At 47.0% G+C, this 14,004-nt stretch overlaps 1 protein-coding gene across 2 annotated transcripts in view; it reads left to right on the forward strand.

Annotated features, from left to right (window-relative positions):
• Positions 1-9,305, forward strand: part of LOC137562523 (phospholipase D2-like) — a 144,311-nt gene extending 135,006 nt beyond the window's left edge. For both annotated transcript variants that reach the window (XM_068273933.1, XM_068273934.1), the window contains exon 25: positions 3,791-9,305. In XM_068273933.1, the coding sequence (XP_068130034.1) occupies positions 3,791-4,015 (225 nt within the window). In that variant the 3' untranslated portion in view covers positions 4,016-9,305. The remainder of the gene's footprint in view (positions 1-3,790) is intronic.
• Positions 9,306-14,004: the final 4,699 nt, after the last annotated feature.

Below are 14,004 nucleotides of genomic sequence, written 5' to 3' on the forward strand. Positions count from 1 at the left end.
GCGTGCTAACTGGGTTAGCACCGCTTTGTGAATCGAGCCCTATATGTTTACCTCCCCAGGACAAACACAACAATTCTAGATGTTCAAAAAAAGCTTTAATTCTTATTCCAAAAACATGCAACGCAGTTGCAAACAACTTCTGAGTTGCTCCTGTTGTGTTTTTGCCTGAGGAGGCAGGCTTGAGACCCGCGAAACACGTTGTATGTTTTTGGAGTAAGAATTAAAGCTTTTTTTGAACATATAGAATTGTTGTGTTTGTCCTGGGAAGGTAAGCCCACCCTTGCCCTCCATCTTATTAAAGCCTTGATTATATTTTATTTTGTTGATGCCTCTGTTCTTCTACATGCACCTGTTAGAGCTTATTCACACTAAGGGCATTTTTGCCTATTTTAAAAAAAAAAAAAAAAAGAACTTGTGACAAAAAAAAAGTTCCCCTGGGGGGTACTCACCTCGGGTGGGGGAAGCCTCAGGGTCTCAATGAGGCTTCCCCCGTCCCTGTTGGCTGCAGGCAAATCAGCGCTGGCTCCCCCGAAGTGTCCAGGTATCCTCCCTCGACAAGCCTGATAAGCGCTGATATATTTACCTTTCCTGGTTCCAGCGGGGGCGCGGTTGCGGCTCTCTGCACGGAGATAGGCGAAAATAGCCGATCTCTGTCGGGTCTGTTCTACTACGCAGGCGCGGGAGACTTGCACCTGCACAGTAGAGCGCCCTGACAGCGATCGACTATTTCCGCCTATCTCTGAGCGGAGAGCCGGTACTGCGCCTGCGCTGGAGCCGGGAAGGTAAATATTTACATCCCCGCTGTTCGGCCGCCACCGCGGGACTGAGGAGGACGGGGAAGCCTCAATAGGATCCGGAGGCTTCCCCCACCTGAGGTGAGTACCCCCTTTGCCGTCGATTTTCAAAATCTCCCTAAAAGTGCTTGTGCAATGATTCCCTATGAGAGTGTTCACATCTGAGCAATTAGAGTCCAATCCGCTCAGCAAAGCGCTGCCTGGACCATTTTTGGGGGCGATTTGCCTCAATGGAAGGTATAGGGAAATTGTGAAATGCTTGCAAAAAGCTCTTTTGTATAGCGATTTTCCCCAGCGCTTTCATGAATAAATACATTGTATTTATTTATTTCCGGGTCACAGAGTTCACTTCCTGACTTGGTTCCTGAAGTGAAAAAACAAATTGCTCTGCAAAGGCGCTTTATAAAAAAAAAAAGGCATGTAAGTGCCGGGAGGCACTAAAAGAAAAAAAAAAAGGCCACAAAATCGCTAAACGCTGGAGTCAGCGATCGCAATTTTAGATGTGAACAAGGCCTAAAGTAAATATGAGACCCCCAAAAAAGTCTTGATACTTACCTTTGTAGAAGCAGCAGAGTATTACCATGTCATCAGCCATCAGTAAAAGCAAGACGTTTTGAAGCAGGATGATATCATTATTGGTAGTAAGGAGTAAGTTTGCCAATTAATGGTATCATCCTGATTCAAAACTTCTTACTTACCTATGGAAAGGGATGGCTCTGGATCCTATTGAGCCTTCCCTGTCCTCCAGGGAAGTCCTGCCACCTCCGGGAGCCCTCGGAAGACTTTGGAGCACTTGTGTCCCGGAGTGCTCCCGAAGACAGACGGCTCCGTACTACGCAGGCGCAATAAGATCTAGATCCTTTCTTCTCCATATGTAAATATCAGATTATTTTTTTCCACTTCAGATTTACTTTAACCACTTCGGCCTTCAGTGTATTTTCACCTTGTGCATCCGAGCAATGTTCACATTTCAGAGCTCCTCCCATTCATTTGCCAATGACTTTATCACTACTTATCACAACAAAATGATCTATAGCTTGTTTTTTCCACCACCAATTAGGCTTTCTTGTTTTTTTTTCTTTTGTTTGTTTGGGGGGGGGGGGGGGGGGGTTGTAATTTTTTTTTTTTTTTTATACAAAAGTTTTATTTGGTATTTACGGGAGCGTGTGGGAGGTAAGAAGCTGATTTTAAATTATGTCTAGGTCTTTTTATTATAATAAATGTATGAAGGTGTAATTTTACTATTTGGCCACAAGATGTCATCAGTCATTAGCTTCCTGCAGGAACACGAACTAATGCATGTAGGGGTAACTTACAATGTTTACAGATGACTGCAGGCATCTCATTGATGCTGCGATCATTGACACAGGGACCTAGATCTATGAATTAATTGATCTCCAGGCTAACGGGCAGTGGCGAGAACGAGCGCGTGGGAGCGTACAAATTGGCGATCGTGGCAGAGTACATATATCGACGCCCCAGAGGCTTAGATGAAGTTTTTAGGGGCGTAGATAAACTGTACCAAAAACATTAAGTATTTAAAGCGGACCTGAACTCAGAACTTCCTCTCTGCTCTAAAATAAAATGCAGAGCTTCTGTTTGGGTTCAAGGTGCGTTTGTAGTTCCTGGGGGGGCTCAGCGCATCTCTGATTGAAGGCCATTCGGAGGCGGCCTGGTGTTGCGCTGATCCACCTTTTGCGCAATTTTCGATTTTTCAATTTTACTTGGTAGCGCGCCCAGGTTATGCATATGCATAGGTAGGATTTAGTTAGTGTTAGGCCCCTCCCATGGAGGATTGACTTCTTCGCAGTGGGAGGGACGAGTACTTAATAGGTTGCATGCAAGCTGTTACAGGAAACCAACATCCTCCTCCAGTGGTAGACAGGTCATGTGTATGCTCGGTGTGTATTATATCCCACAAGTGGGGCTTGCACTCTTTTGCAGGTAGGAACTAGTCTGTTTTTAAGTAGCGCTGCTCATTTCCTTGCTGTGTACTAATGTAATTCGTTTTTGGTCAGCTGCTCCCACTTAACAGCCATGCTTTTGGTGTATATGCAGAGCTTCTGTTTGGGTTCAAGGTGCGTTTGTAGTTTCTGGGGGTGCTCAGCGCACCTCTGATGGAGGTCATTCGGAGGCGGCCTGGTGATGCGCTGATCCACCTTTTGTGCAATTTTCTAAAAGATAGCCGCATAATAACCTTTAAAGAAAAACATTTCTTTGTTACAGCTGATACAAATCCTGCAATAAATCTGCAGTGTGTCTGCTTCCTGCTTTCATGGAAGCGGAGCTAGGGGTAACATCCTGTGTTTACAAATTAGCTGCTCTGCCGAGGCAGCCAGCTGACACAACCGAGATCAAATTACATTTGTGATTAGTCGCAGATGAGGGGGAATTAGATAGGCTAAACCACGGGTGCCCACACTCTCTATATACATACAGGGTGCATTGCTCTCTGTTTCCCTTCTGTCGAGTGCAAGAGTTCAGGTCCACTTTATTGAGGTGACCATACAAGCATTGATGTTCTTGTAAGATTTCTGGCATCAAATCTGCTGAGAATCGATCACACTAGCATGTCTGATCGATCAAATTTCAGTCGATTTTGGCCTAAAATCAATCGATAGTATTGACAGGATGGGAAATGTATGTTGTTTAGGGGCTTGGTGGGAGCAGTGGTGGAATAATGGGCACTGCTGCATCAAACCATTCCATTGAAAAGGCGAGGCAGTGGTTGGCATTCTTCTCTTGTGAGCAAAGTAGCCAGTACAGCTCAAAGTGACTTCATAAGGTTTCATGCATAGAAAACAGGGTTAGACAACGTGTTTCACGGGTGTCTGCTTCCTCAGGTAGACAATGCGTTTTGTGGGTGTTGCCCGCTTCATCAGGTCAATAGAACCCACCAAAAAGTGCTGTATGGCTAGGGTAAAAAGACTTGACGTAAGAACCAAACAACTTTTTCTTTCAATTCCTAATTGTCTTCATTTTTGCCACCCTTCTAGGTGTTCCGCTGCCTCCCAACAAACGCTGTGCAGAGTCATCCTGAGCGCCAAGCCTACACCGCCGTGACCTGCCCCGCCACCACGGACCCCGTCACATCCAGAGAACTGCTAGCCCGCGTGAAGGGCCATCTGGTGGAGTTCCCACTGCACTTCCTGTCTCAGGAGAACCTCTTACCGCCACTAAATAGCAAGGAAGGAGTCATCCCGACTGAGGTCTGGACATGACCCAATCACAATCTAGAACTGTCCAAGAGGAGCATGAAGAGGAGCGTCTTCCAGGACTACACAAATGCCTCCAAGTACTTTCACACCATTTTGTGTCCTCTCAGCACTTACTGGGATCTCGTATCCCAGATACAATTCCTTGCGGTTCTTGCTCTATGAACACACCAAGAATAATTTACCGAGATTGGAAGATGAGACAGGATCTGGCAAACATAGCCTGGAATTTTTTTTTCTAACAGTCTTTTGCCTGGCTCATATCAGGTCATAGAGGGGCTGCCGTAAGGTTAGCTGATCAACAGTTGTCTGGCAACATTTTCTGCACATACTGCAAGAAATCTGCTTTAATAACTGCAGGCTGTCCTGGATTTTTAGGTTCAGTTCTTGCTGTAAGTGCTGCATGTGATGCAACAGCACAAAGTCTCACTAACCTTTCAGCAATGCTCACAATGTCCTGATATGACCCATGTAAAAGCTCAAGGTGTTGCCGACTAATTGCAAACCGGTGCAGGTTTTGCATCTTTTTGGTGCTGTAGTTTAGCATGACTTTAACCTCCACAGTGTAGCGTGCTAACTCCGTCTCTATGTATAACAGTCTGTGCTACTCCCCGCACTGTGCGTAAGGCCTTGTGTGACTCCCAGTGCTGCACACAGTGTCCTGTGCCTCCCCCATCTCTCTGCACAGAGCCCTGTGTCTCCCCCATCTCTCTGCACAGAGCCCTGTGCCTCTCCCCATCTCTGCACAGAGCTCTGTGCCTCTCCCCATCTCTCTGCACAGAGCCTTGTGCCTCCCCATCTCTCTGCACAGAGCTCTGTGCCTCCCCATCTCTCTGCACAGAGCTCTGTGCCTCCCCCATCTCTCTGCACAGAGCCTTGTGCCTCCCCATCTCTCTGCACAGAGCTTTGTGCCTCCCCAGCTCTCTGCACAGAGCTCTGTTTCTCCCCCATCTCTCTATACAGAGCTCTGTTTCTCCCCCATCTCTCTGCACAGAGCTCTGTGCCTCCCCCATCTCTCTGCACAGAGCCCTGTGCCTCCCCCATCTCTCTGCACAGAGCCCTGTGCCTCCCCCATCTCTTTGCACAGAGCCCTGTGCCTCCCCCATCTCTCTGCACAGAGCCCTGTGCCTCCCCATCTCTCTGCACAGAGCCCTGTGCCTCCGTCATCTCTCTGCACAGAGCTCTGTGCCTCCCCCATCTCTCTGCACAGAACTCTGTGCCTCCCCCATCTCTCTGCACAGAACTCTGTGCCTCCCCCATCTCTCTGCACAGAACTCTGTGCCTCCTCCATCTCTCTGCACAGAACTCTGTGCCTCCCCCATCTCTCTGCACAGAGCTCTGTGCCTCCTCCATCTCTCTGCACAGAGCTCTGTGCCTCCGTCATCTCTCTATACAGAGCTCTGTGCTTCCCCCATCTCTATACACACCGTGTTCTATGCCTCTCAACACTTCACACAGGGCCCTTCGCTACTCACTGCTACACACAGGGTCCTGTACCACTGCCATCTCTACACCAGTGTTGCCAACTCATCCCTTTAATTACTGACACATCTAAGTTATACAGGTTCTGGGGCTATTTGCACATAATCAGTGCTTTAACTGCATCTACCTAGCCCCAAAACCTGTATAATTCATATGTGTCAGTAATTAAAGGGATGAGTTGGCAACACTGCTCTACACGCAGGACACCTGTATCAATCCAAGGACTGCATGCCCAATGTCCTCAATCCAAACCTTACATTCTCCCACTATTCTGTATACATTCCATCACTAAATAATTCAATCTCTGTTCATTCCAGATTTGCACAGAGTGTGCTGTGCTCAATTTAACACTATACTATGCACTCTGCACCTGCACTTAACTATTATAAATGCCTGATCTGCGTGTAGTAGTTTCATTCCACTGTCACCCAAACTTCACAAGATAAACCCACCTCCACCCAAACATCATGTGCTAATCCCACCCTTGCCCAAAAATCATGTGCTAATCCCACCCCTGCCTAAACCTCATGTGCTAATCCTACCTCCACCCAAACCTCATGAGCTTAATCCTACCTCTACCCATATCTCATGATCTGATCCCACCTCCACCCAAATCCCATGAGCTAATCTCATCTCCACCCAAACATCACAAACTAATACCACCCCTGCCCAAACCTCATGTACTGATCCCACCTCCACTCAAACTTCACAAGCTAATCTGATCTCTGCTCACTTCTCCAATCCAAGCCTAATTCTTAGCACTGCATGTAGCCTACAATCCTAATCCCAGTTTTACACCCAGTCTCCTGCCCTAATCCCAGCTCCACATCCAACCTTCTGTCCTAATCCCCTTATCCCAGCTCTTTTCAAGCCTTCTGTCCTAAACCCAGCTCTTCCCAGCCTTCTGTCCTAAACCTAGCTCTATTCCCAGCCTTCTGTCCTAAACCCAGCTCTATTCCCAGCCTTCTGTCCTAATCCCAGCTCTACACCCAAATCCCAGCTCTAAACCCTGCCCCCTGCCAAAATCCCAGCTCTACACCCAGCCTCCTGTCCTAATCCCAGCTCTACACCCAGCCTCCTGTCCTTATCCCAGCTCTACACCCAGTCTCCTGTCCTTATCCCAGCTCTACATTCAGCCTTCTGTCCTAATCCCAGCTCTACACCCAGCCTCCTGTCCTAATCCCAGCTCTACACCCTGCCTTCTGTCCTAATCCCATCTTTATACCCAGCCTCCAGTCCTAATCCCAGCTCTACACCCAGCCTCCTGTCCTAATCCCAGCTCTACACCCTGCCTTCTGTCCTAATCCCCATCTTTATACCCAGCCTCCAGTCCTAATGCCAACTCTACACCCTGCCTTCTGTCCTTATCCCAGCTCAACATGCAGCCTTCTGTCCTAATCCCAGCTGTACCCCCAGCCTCCCGTCCTAGTCCCAGCTGTACACCCAGCCTCCTGTCCTAATCCCAGCTCTACACCCAGCCTCCTGTCCTTATCCCAGCTCTACACCCAAATCCCAGCTCTAAACCCTGCCCCCTGTCAAAATTCCAGCTATACACCCAGACCGTTGTCCTAATCCCATCTTTACACCCAGCCTCCTCTCCTAATCCCAGCTCTACACCCAGCCTCCTGTCCTAATCCAAGGTCTACACCCAGCCTCCTGTCCTAATCCCAGCTCTACACCCAGCCTCCTGTCCTAATCCCAGCTATACTTCCAGCCTCCTGTCCTAATCCCATCTTTATACCCAGCCTCCTGTCCTAGTCCCAGCTCTACACCCAGCCTCCTGTCCTAGTCCCAGCTCTACACCCAGCCTCCTGTCCTAGTCCCAGCTCTACACCCAGCCTGCTGTCCTAATCCCATCTTTATACCCAGCCTCCTGTCCTAGTCCCAGCTCTACACCCAGCCTGCTGTCCTAATCCCAGCTGTACACCCAGCCTCCTGTCCTAATCCCAGCTCTACACCCAGCCTTCTGTCCTAATCCCATCTTTATACCCAGCCTCCTGTCCTATTACCAGCTGTACACTCAGCCTTCTGTCTTCACTGCAGCTGTACACCCAGCCTGCTGGTCTAATCCCAGCCTCCTGATTTCCAGGCATGCACCCGGTTTTCTGTCTCAATCCAAGCCTACATCCTAATATCCACTTTGTATGCATTCATGTGCCCTGATTCCAGTTCTATGCAAAGTTCCCTACCCTTAGCCTCTTATTTCATGAACCCCAAGTGCGCTCAGCAGCTGTATGTCCAATCTCTGTCGTTCTGTGCCTGTACTCGTCTTGTTAGTGTTCCTGTGCATTGGACTTAGTATTTACGTTTGTGACTTTGTCTTTATGCCTTAAATAATTGCCTGTGTGTTCTAGCCCAGACATCATATGCTAATTCTTCAGGTCGTCTGTATATATTTTCTACCATTTGATATGTATAAATACATGTATTGCAATTTCCAGAACTGATTTAGCTATGCAGAACATTCTTCCATAGAGTGGAGAACGTTTACCAGTGTGGCTTCAGCGTTGCCTCAGTGACGGGTGGCTTCAGAGTGGAGAACGTAGACCCGGTGTGGCTGGGGTGTCACCTCAGTGACAATGGTGGCTTCAGAGTGGATAATATTTACTCCATGTGGCTGCAGTGTCACCACACTGACGATAGTGACTTCAGAGTGGAGAACGATTACCCCTTGTGGTTGCAGCATTACCAAACTGAGAAATGGTGGCTTCAGAATGGAAAACGTTTACCACTTGTGGCTGCGGAATCGCCACACTGACGGTGGTGGCTTCAGAGTGGAGAAGGTAGACCTCTTGTAGCTGTGGAATCATTACACTGACAGTGGTGGCTTCAGAGTGGAGAAGGTAGACCTCTTGTAGCTGTGGAATCATTACACTGACGGTGGTGGCTTCAGAGTGGAGAAGGTAGACCTCTTGTAGCTGTGGAATCATTACACTGACGGTGGTGGCTTCAGAGTGGAGAAGGTAGACCTCTTGTAGCTGTGGAATCATTACACTGACGGTGGTGGCTTCAGAGTGGAGAAGGTAGACCTCTTGTAGCTGTGGAATCATTACACTGACGGTGGTGGCTTCAGAGTGGAGAAGGTAGACCTCTTGTAGCTGTGGAATCATTACACTGACGGTGGTGGCTTCAGAGTGGAGAAGGTAGACCTCTTGTAGCTGTGGAATCATTACACTGACGGTGGTGGCTTCAGAGTGGAGAAGGTAGACCTCTTGTAGCTGTGGAATCATTACACTGACGGTGGTGGATTCAGAATGGAGAAGGTTTTTCCCATGTTACTGTGGCCCACTGACCGTGGTGGCTTCATATCAGTGCTTTGTCTGCTGTACCTTCTATGGCGGAACCAGGAAATTCTATTCCAATGAAAACTGGATTTCTTACATGTCCAAATACTCAACTCCTGTACTGGGGAATGTCTACCCTGTATATTCTTAAAAGAATCTCTTGAAATGAATAGGAAGGAGGCCATTGTGGACTTCCCATTGGCTGAACAGATTCCAGAGTTAAAGAAACATCTGCCCTCATTAGGGAAAAAATACATCTTCTTGTAGTATGTGGTCCAACAGACTTTATATGCTATGAGCAGATTGTGTAGGTAAGTTCTCATACTACATGGAGGTGGTTACATTGGCCAATCAAAATGGTATGTGTGTATCAGGCATGGCAGACCATACAAAGCTCCCATCCTACAGCCCCTCTGGTGCCGCCCTGCAGGCCATACCTTAAGGTGCTCCCGCAGCAAAGCACTGATTTAGCGAATGAAAATGTGTGAATCTTGTGTTGCCAATAAATATTTTATCATGTTTCATACAAATCTGTCTTTTCTGCATTTTTCTGGCATTTCCTTGTGTGTTATTTACCCCAGCATTGGCACTCACTGTGCCTGCAAGTGTACAGAAAAGACCCTCCCCACTGCTACTCAGGGAGTGCTGCGATATGCCCCAATGACGAGCCGAGGTACCACCTTCGAGACCATCGGCTCCAAAGAATGTACGGAGCAGCCGGCATGCCATATATTCAGGCTGCATGAATGAGGACAGCGGAGGCAGCATTCAGCTTCCTGGAGGTAGTATGTCTGTGAGGGCATAGCAGAACATCTGTGTCCACTGAGCCCAGAATGTCTTCCTTTGTCCCCCCAGATCAGGGGCCAATAAGCATGCGGGGACAGAGGAGACAGATGAGCATTTTGGGATGCATTAAAAGGGAAATAAAAACTCGACATGCGAGCATAATATTGCCCCTGTTTAACTTTCTAGTAAGGCCACATCTGGAATATGGAATTCAGTTCTGGGCACCACATTACAAAAAATATATTGCAGTTTTAGAGCAGGTGCAGAGACGAGCAACAAAATTGATACGTGGGATGGAAGGTCTCACTTACCAAGAAAGGTTAGATAAACTGGGTTTATTTAGTCTAGAGAAAAGACGCCTTAGAGGAGATCTAATTAACATGTATAAATACATCAGAGGGCAATATAATAGCTTGGCGGATGAGCTTTTTGTCCCTAGGCCTTCTCAAAGGACTAGAGGACATGATCTGCGCATGGAGGAAAAACGTTTTAGCCATTTATTTTGGAAAGCGTTCTTTACAGTAAGAGTGATTAAGATGTGGAATGCATTGCCACAGGAAGTCGTTATGGCAAACTCCATACCTGCATTTAAAGGGGGCTTAGATGCTTTTCTTGCGTTGAAAGACATCCATGGTTACAATTACTAGGTAATGCCTAATGATGTTGATCCAGCGATTTTATCTGATTGCCATCTGGAGTCGGGAAGGAGTTTTTCCCTTTAGGGGCTAATTGGACCATGCCTTGTAAGGGTTTTTTCGCCTTCCTCTGGATCAACAGGGATATGTGAGGGAGCAGGCTGGTGTTGTACTTTATACTGGTTGAACTCGATGGACGTATGTCTTTTTTCAACCAAAATAACTATGTAACATACGGAGACGTACTGTATACAGTATACTCGACTATACATCTAGAAATTAAGGTCTGACTCACTAAATAAAAGTCTAGGGATCGACTTATACATGAGCCATGAGCACATTGAGTAATGTGTGTAGTACTAATAGTGACTTTCCCATTTGCAGAAATTTACCCAGTGGTAAGTTATACTTTGAGGAAAGGAAATGCCCAGAAAACACAGGTCTGAAAGTCCTGGCCTCAACAATTACCAAGGAAAGGGGCAGGGAGAAAGATACTGGTCTGCATAAAAAGGAGTGAATAATTGTAGCACTTGGGGGGCCTGGAGGAGGTATTGTCTGCACTTAAGTGCCTAGAGGCGTTAATGGCTGCAATACTTTATGCAGTGCAATCATTAACCCTTCCTGATCCTCAAGTGCAGCCATTAATTTTGCTGGGTAGACTTATACTTGAGTCAATAAAAAATTCCAGCTTAAGAGGGTCAAATATTGGAGTCGACTTATACGCGAGGACGACTTGTATTTGAGGATATACGGTACCAGTATTTACACAGAAGGACTGTATATTTGATGCTGCTTCCCCCATCTACAGCTTGGTCCCTCCTCGCTGCAGCATTAATGTGGAATATAACCCTGCATTTCAACTTTGCTCTAAAACATTATTTACAGCATATTATATGCAACCAGCATTTTTTTTTTTACTAGACCAGCATTGGAAGGGTTAAACACAGAAGTTTAAAGTTCCGTGGAGAGATATGCAGAAGTTCAGATAGATACATTTAACTAAATAGAATGTAACAAGTGATAAATGTTACACACTCTTTGGCTGTCTTCCAGCTCCTTCTCAGTCAGAGAGAGTGAGTCACATTCAACACTTAGATACATTTATGTAAACAAAATGTATCTATGACAGCTTTGGATGTGTCTGCAGTTCTCTCCAGGAACTTTAAAGCTCTGTGTAACCCTTCCAATGCTGGTCTAGTAAAAAAAAAATGCTGGTTGCATACAATATACTGTAAATAATGTTTTAGAGCAAAGTTGAAATGCAGGGTTATATTCCGCTTTAAGGTTGGCACTGGTCCAAATTGTATTATTCGGTCCATAAGATGCACTGACGTTTTCTCCACTCTTTTGCGGGTGAAAAAGGTGCATCTTAATGTCTGAAAAATATGGTACATACTGCTTAAAGAGGAACTGTTGCGAAAATCTTAAAATTTAAAAAACATACAAATAAGAAGTACATTTCTCCCAGAGTAAAATGAGCCATACATTACTTTTATCTTATGTTGCTGTCACTTACAGTAGGCAGTAGAAATCTGATATTACCGACAGGTTTTGGGCTAGTCCATCTCTTCATAAGGGATTCTCAGTATGGCCTTTACTCTTTATAAAGACATTCTCTGAAAATTATTGATACAAAGATGCTGGCCAGCCTCCCTGCTCGCTGCACACTATTTTGGCAGTTGGACGGAGCAACCGCCATTCACCAAGTGCTTTTAAAAATAAAGAAAACTCAGAACCCCCCTATGAGAAAATGGGCTAGTCCAAAATCTGTTGGTAATGTCAGATTTCTACTACCTACTGTAATTGAAACAATGAAAGGAGCGCAGTTGGATAGTATTGCAGCTGTGAGGTGGGCTGGCTCCAAAGCCCAAAGTGAAGATCAATAAAAACAAAGTACCTCAGCGCAAAAGTCAAAATACTCTGCTGATTAGCAGTGATTCAGGAATGATAGCAAACAGTACCTGTCTCGATGGTTTCCCACCTCCGGATCCACACAAAGTGCCCAGGAGTGTTACTCTACTTGCTGTAATTCCGACATCCAAGGGCTGAACTGCTAGAATAGCAGCAGCGCCGTCCGCCCGCACGAGCTCCGCTCTCTGGTGCAGCTGGATGGCTTCCCATCCAGCTGTCACTTATTTCAAGAAGGTAAGCAGTGGCCCGGGAGGGGGGAGGGGTTACAGCAGGCTATATTGGGGAACCTACCTGGCTAACCTATACTTGGGGGAACCTACCTGGCTCACCTATACTGAGGGCACCTACACTTATATAGGAGGCGGTGCCTATACCTGGCTACCTACCTATGGAGAGGGTTGTTTTGTTTTTGTTTTATTTTGTTTTTGGTTGCACCGCAGCTAAAATGTGCTGGGTAATTGTTCCAAATCGGGGGTGTAAGGTGCATCCTGACAAGGTTGCCTCAGGCAGCACAAATTCTAGAACTGGCCCTGAGTGTAATGATCACCCCTCGGGATAACCCCTTCTTTCCATAGTAAACATTTGATAAAGGTTGTCTGAGGAGTCCATAATGTATTACTACACAAAAAAATACTCATCTGATAATCACTCCCATCCTTAATTAGCAAGTTCCAAAGGACTGATATCCTCTCTGGAATAATGTAAATACACTTTTGCTCTGGTTTAGAAACACAATATTTACCTCTCTGCTAATAACACACATTGGTTTAATTAATCATCTGCCATCCTCGGGGGGACATACTCCCCAGATTATGTGTCAAAATGTAAACAGAATGGAGCCAAATGAATGTACATCTGGAGAAATGATTGGGGCCCTGGAGAGAGTATGACGGCTCCCATCTGAAACTCCTCACACCGGCATAAAGCTGTGTAACCGATCCGGGGTAATTGTGGGTGATCAACCGGGGGGCACTGTCTGTATCCAGCAGAGGTATTAGCGTGTATTATTCTATCCACGGTTCAGCTGATACCTGCGGCTAATTAGCGGCCTCAGAGGGAATATTAACATCGCTACAAAATTAACCACTTGCCGACCGCCCACAGCCGATGGGCGGCGACAAAGTGGCCCGCAGAACGACCGCAATACGCCGAACGGTGGCAGCAGGTTCTGCGCTGTCCTACTGGGGATCGCACGCTCATTGCGTGCGCATCTGCCGGCAATAGGCTCCGCCCACCCGTGACGTCAACCCGCCGGCCGTTGGGAAGCGCCCCCCCCCCCCCCACACACACACACACACACCCTCAGATCCTCCCCAGACCCCCCCCCCCCCTGTGTACTGTATACATCTATTCTTCCCTGTAATCATGCACTGATCACCTGTCAATCACCCCCTGTCACCACCTGTCACTAACACCCATCAGATCAGACCCAAACCTGCCCCTTGCGGGCACCTGATCACCCGCACGAACCCTCAGATCGCTCGCAGACCTCCCTCAGCTCGCCTCCGAAGTGCATTGTTTACATCTGTTCTTCCCTCTAATCACCCACTGAACACCCATCAATCACCCTGTCACCACCTGTCACTGCTACCCATCAGATCAGGCCCTAATCTGCCCCTTGCGGGCACCCAATTACCCGCCCACACCCTCAGAACGCCCTCAGACCGCAGCCCCCAGCCCTGATCACCTCGCCAGTGAATTTCTTGCATCTATTCTCCCCTCTATTCACACCCTGATCACCTATCAATCACATCCAAAGAAAGAACGAGACGGCACACAACTGGCTGCAAAAAAGTTGCTTGTGTATTGCGGGCAAGACACTACATGTTACGGATTATAACATCCTTCATCAGGTGTAAAACAGCAGTGGCACATACACAGGCATAAATAGACATCA

This window comes from Hyperolius riggenbachi, chromosome 3, assembly GCF_040937935.1.
Source record: "Hyperolius riggenbachi isolate aHypRig1 chromosome 3, aHypRig1.pri, whole genome shotgun sequence".
NCBI classification, from domain to species: domain Eukaryota; kingdom Metazoa; phylum Chordata; class Amphibia; order Anura; family Hyperoliidae; genus Hyperolius; species Hyperolius riggenbachi.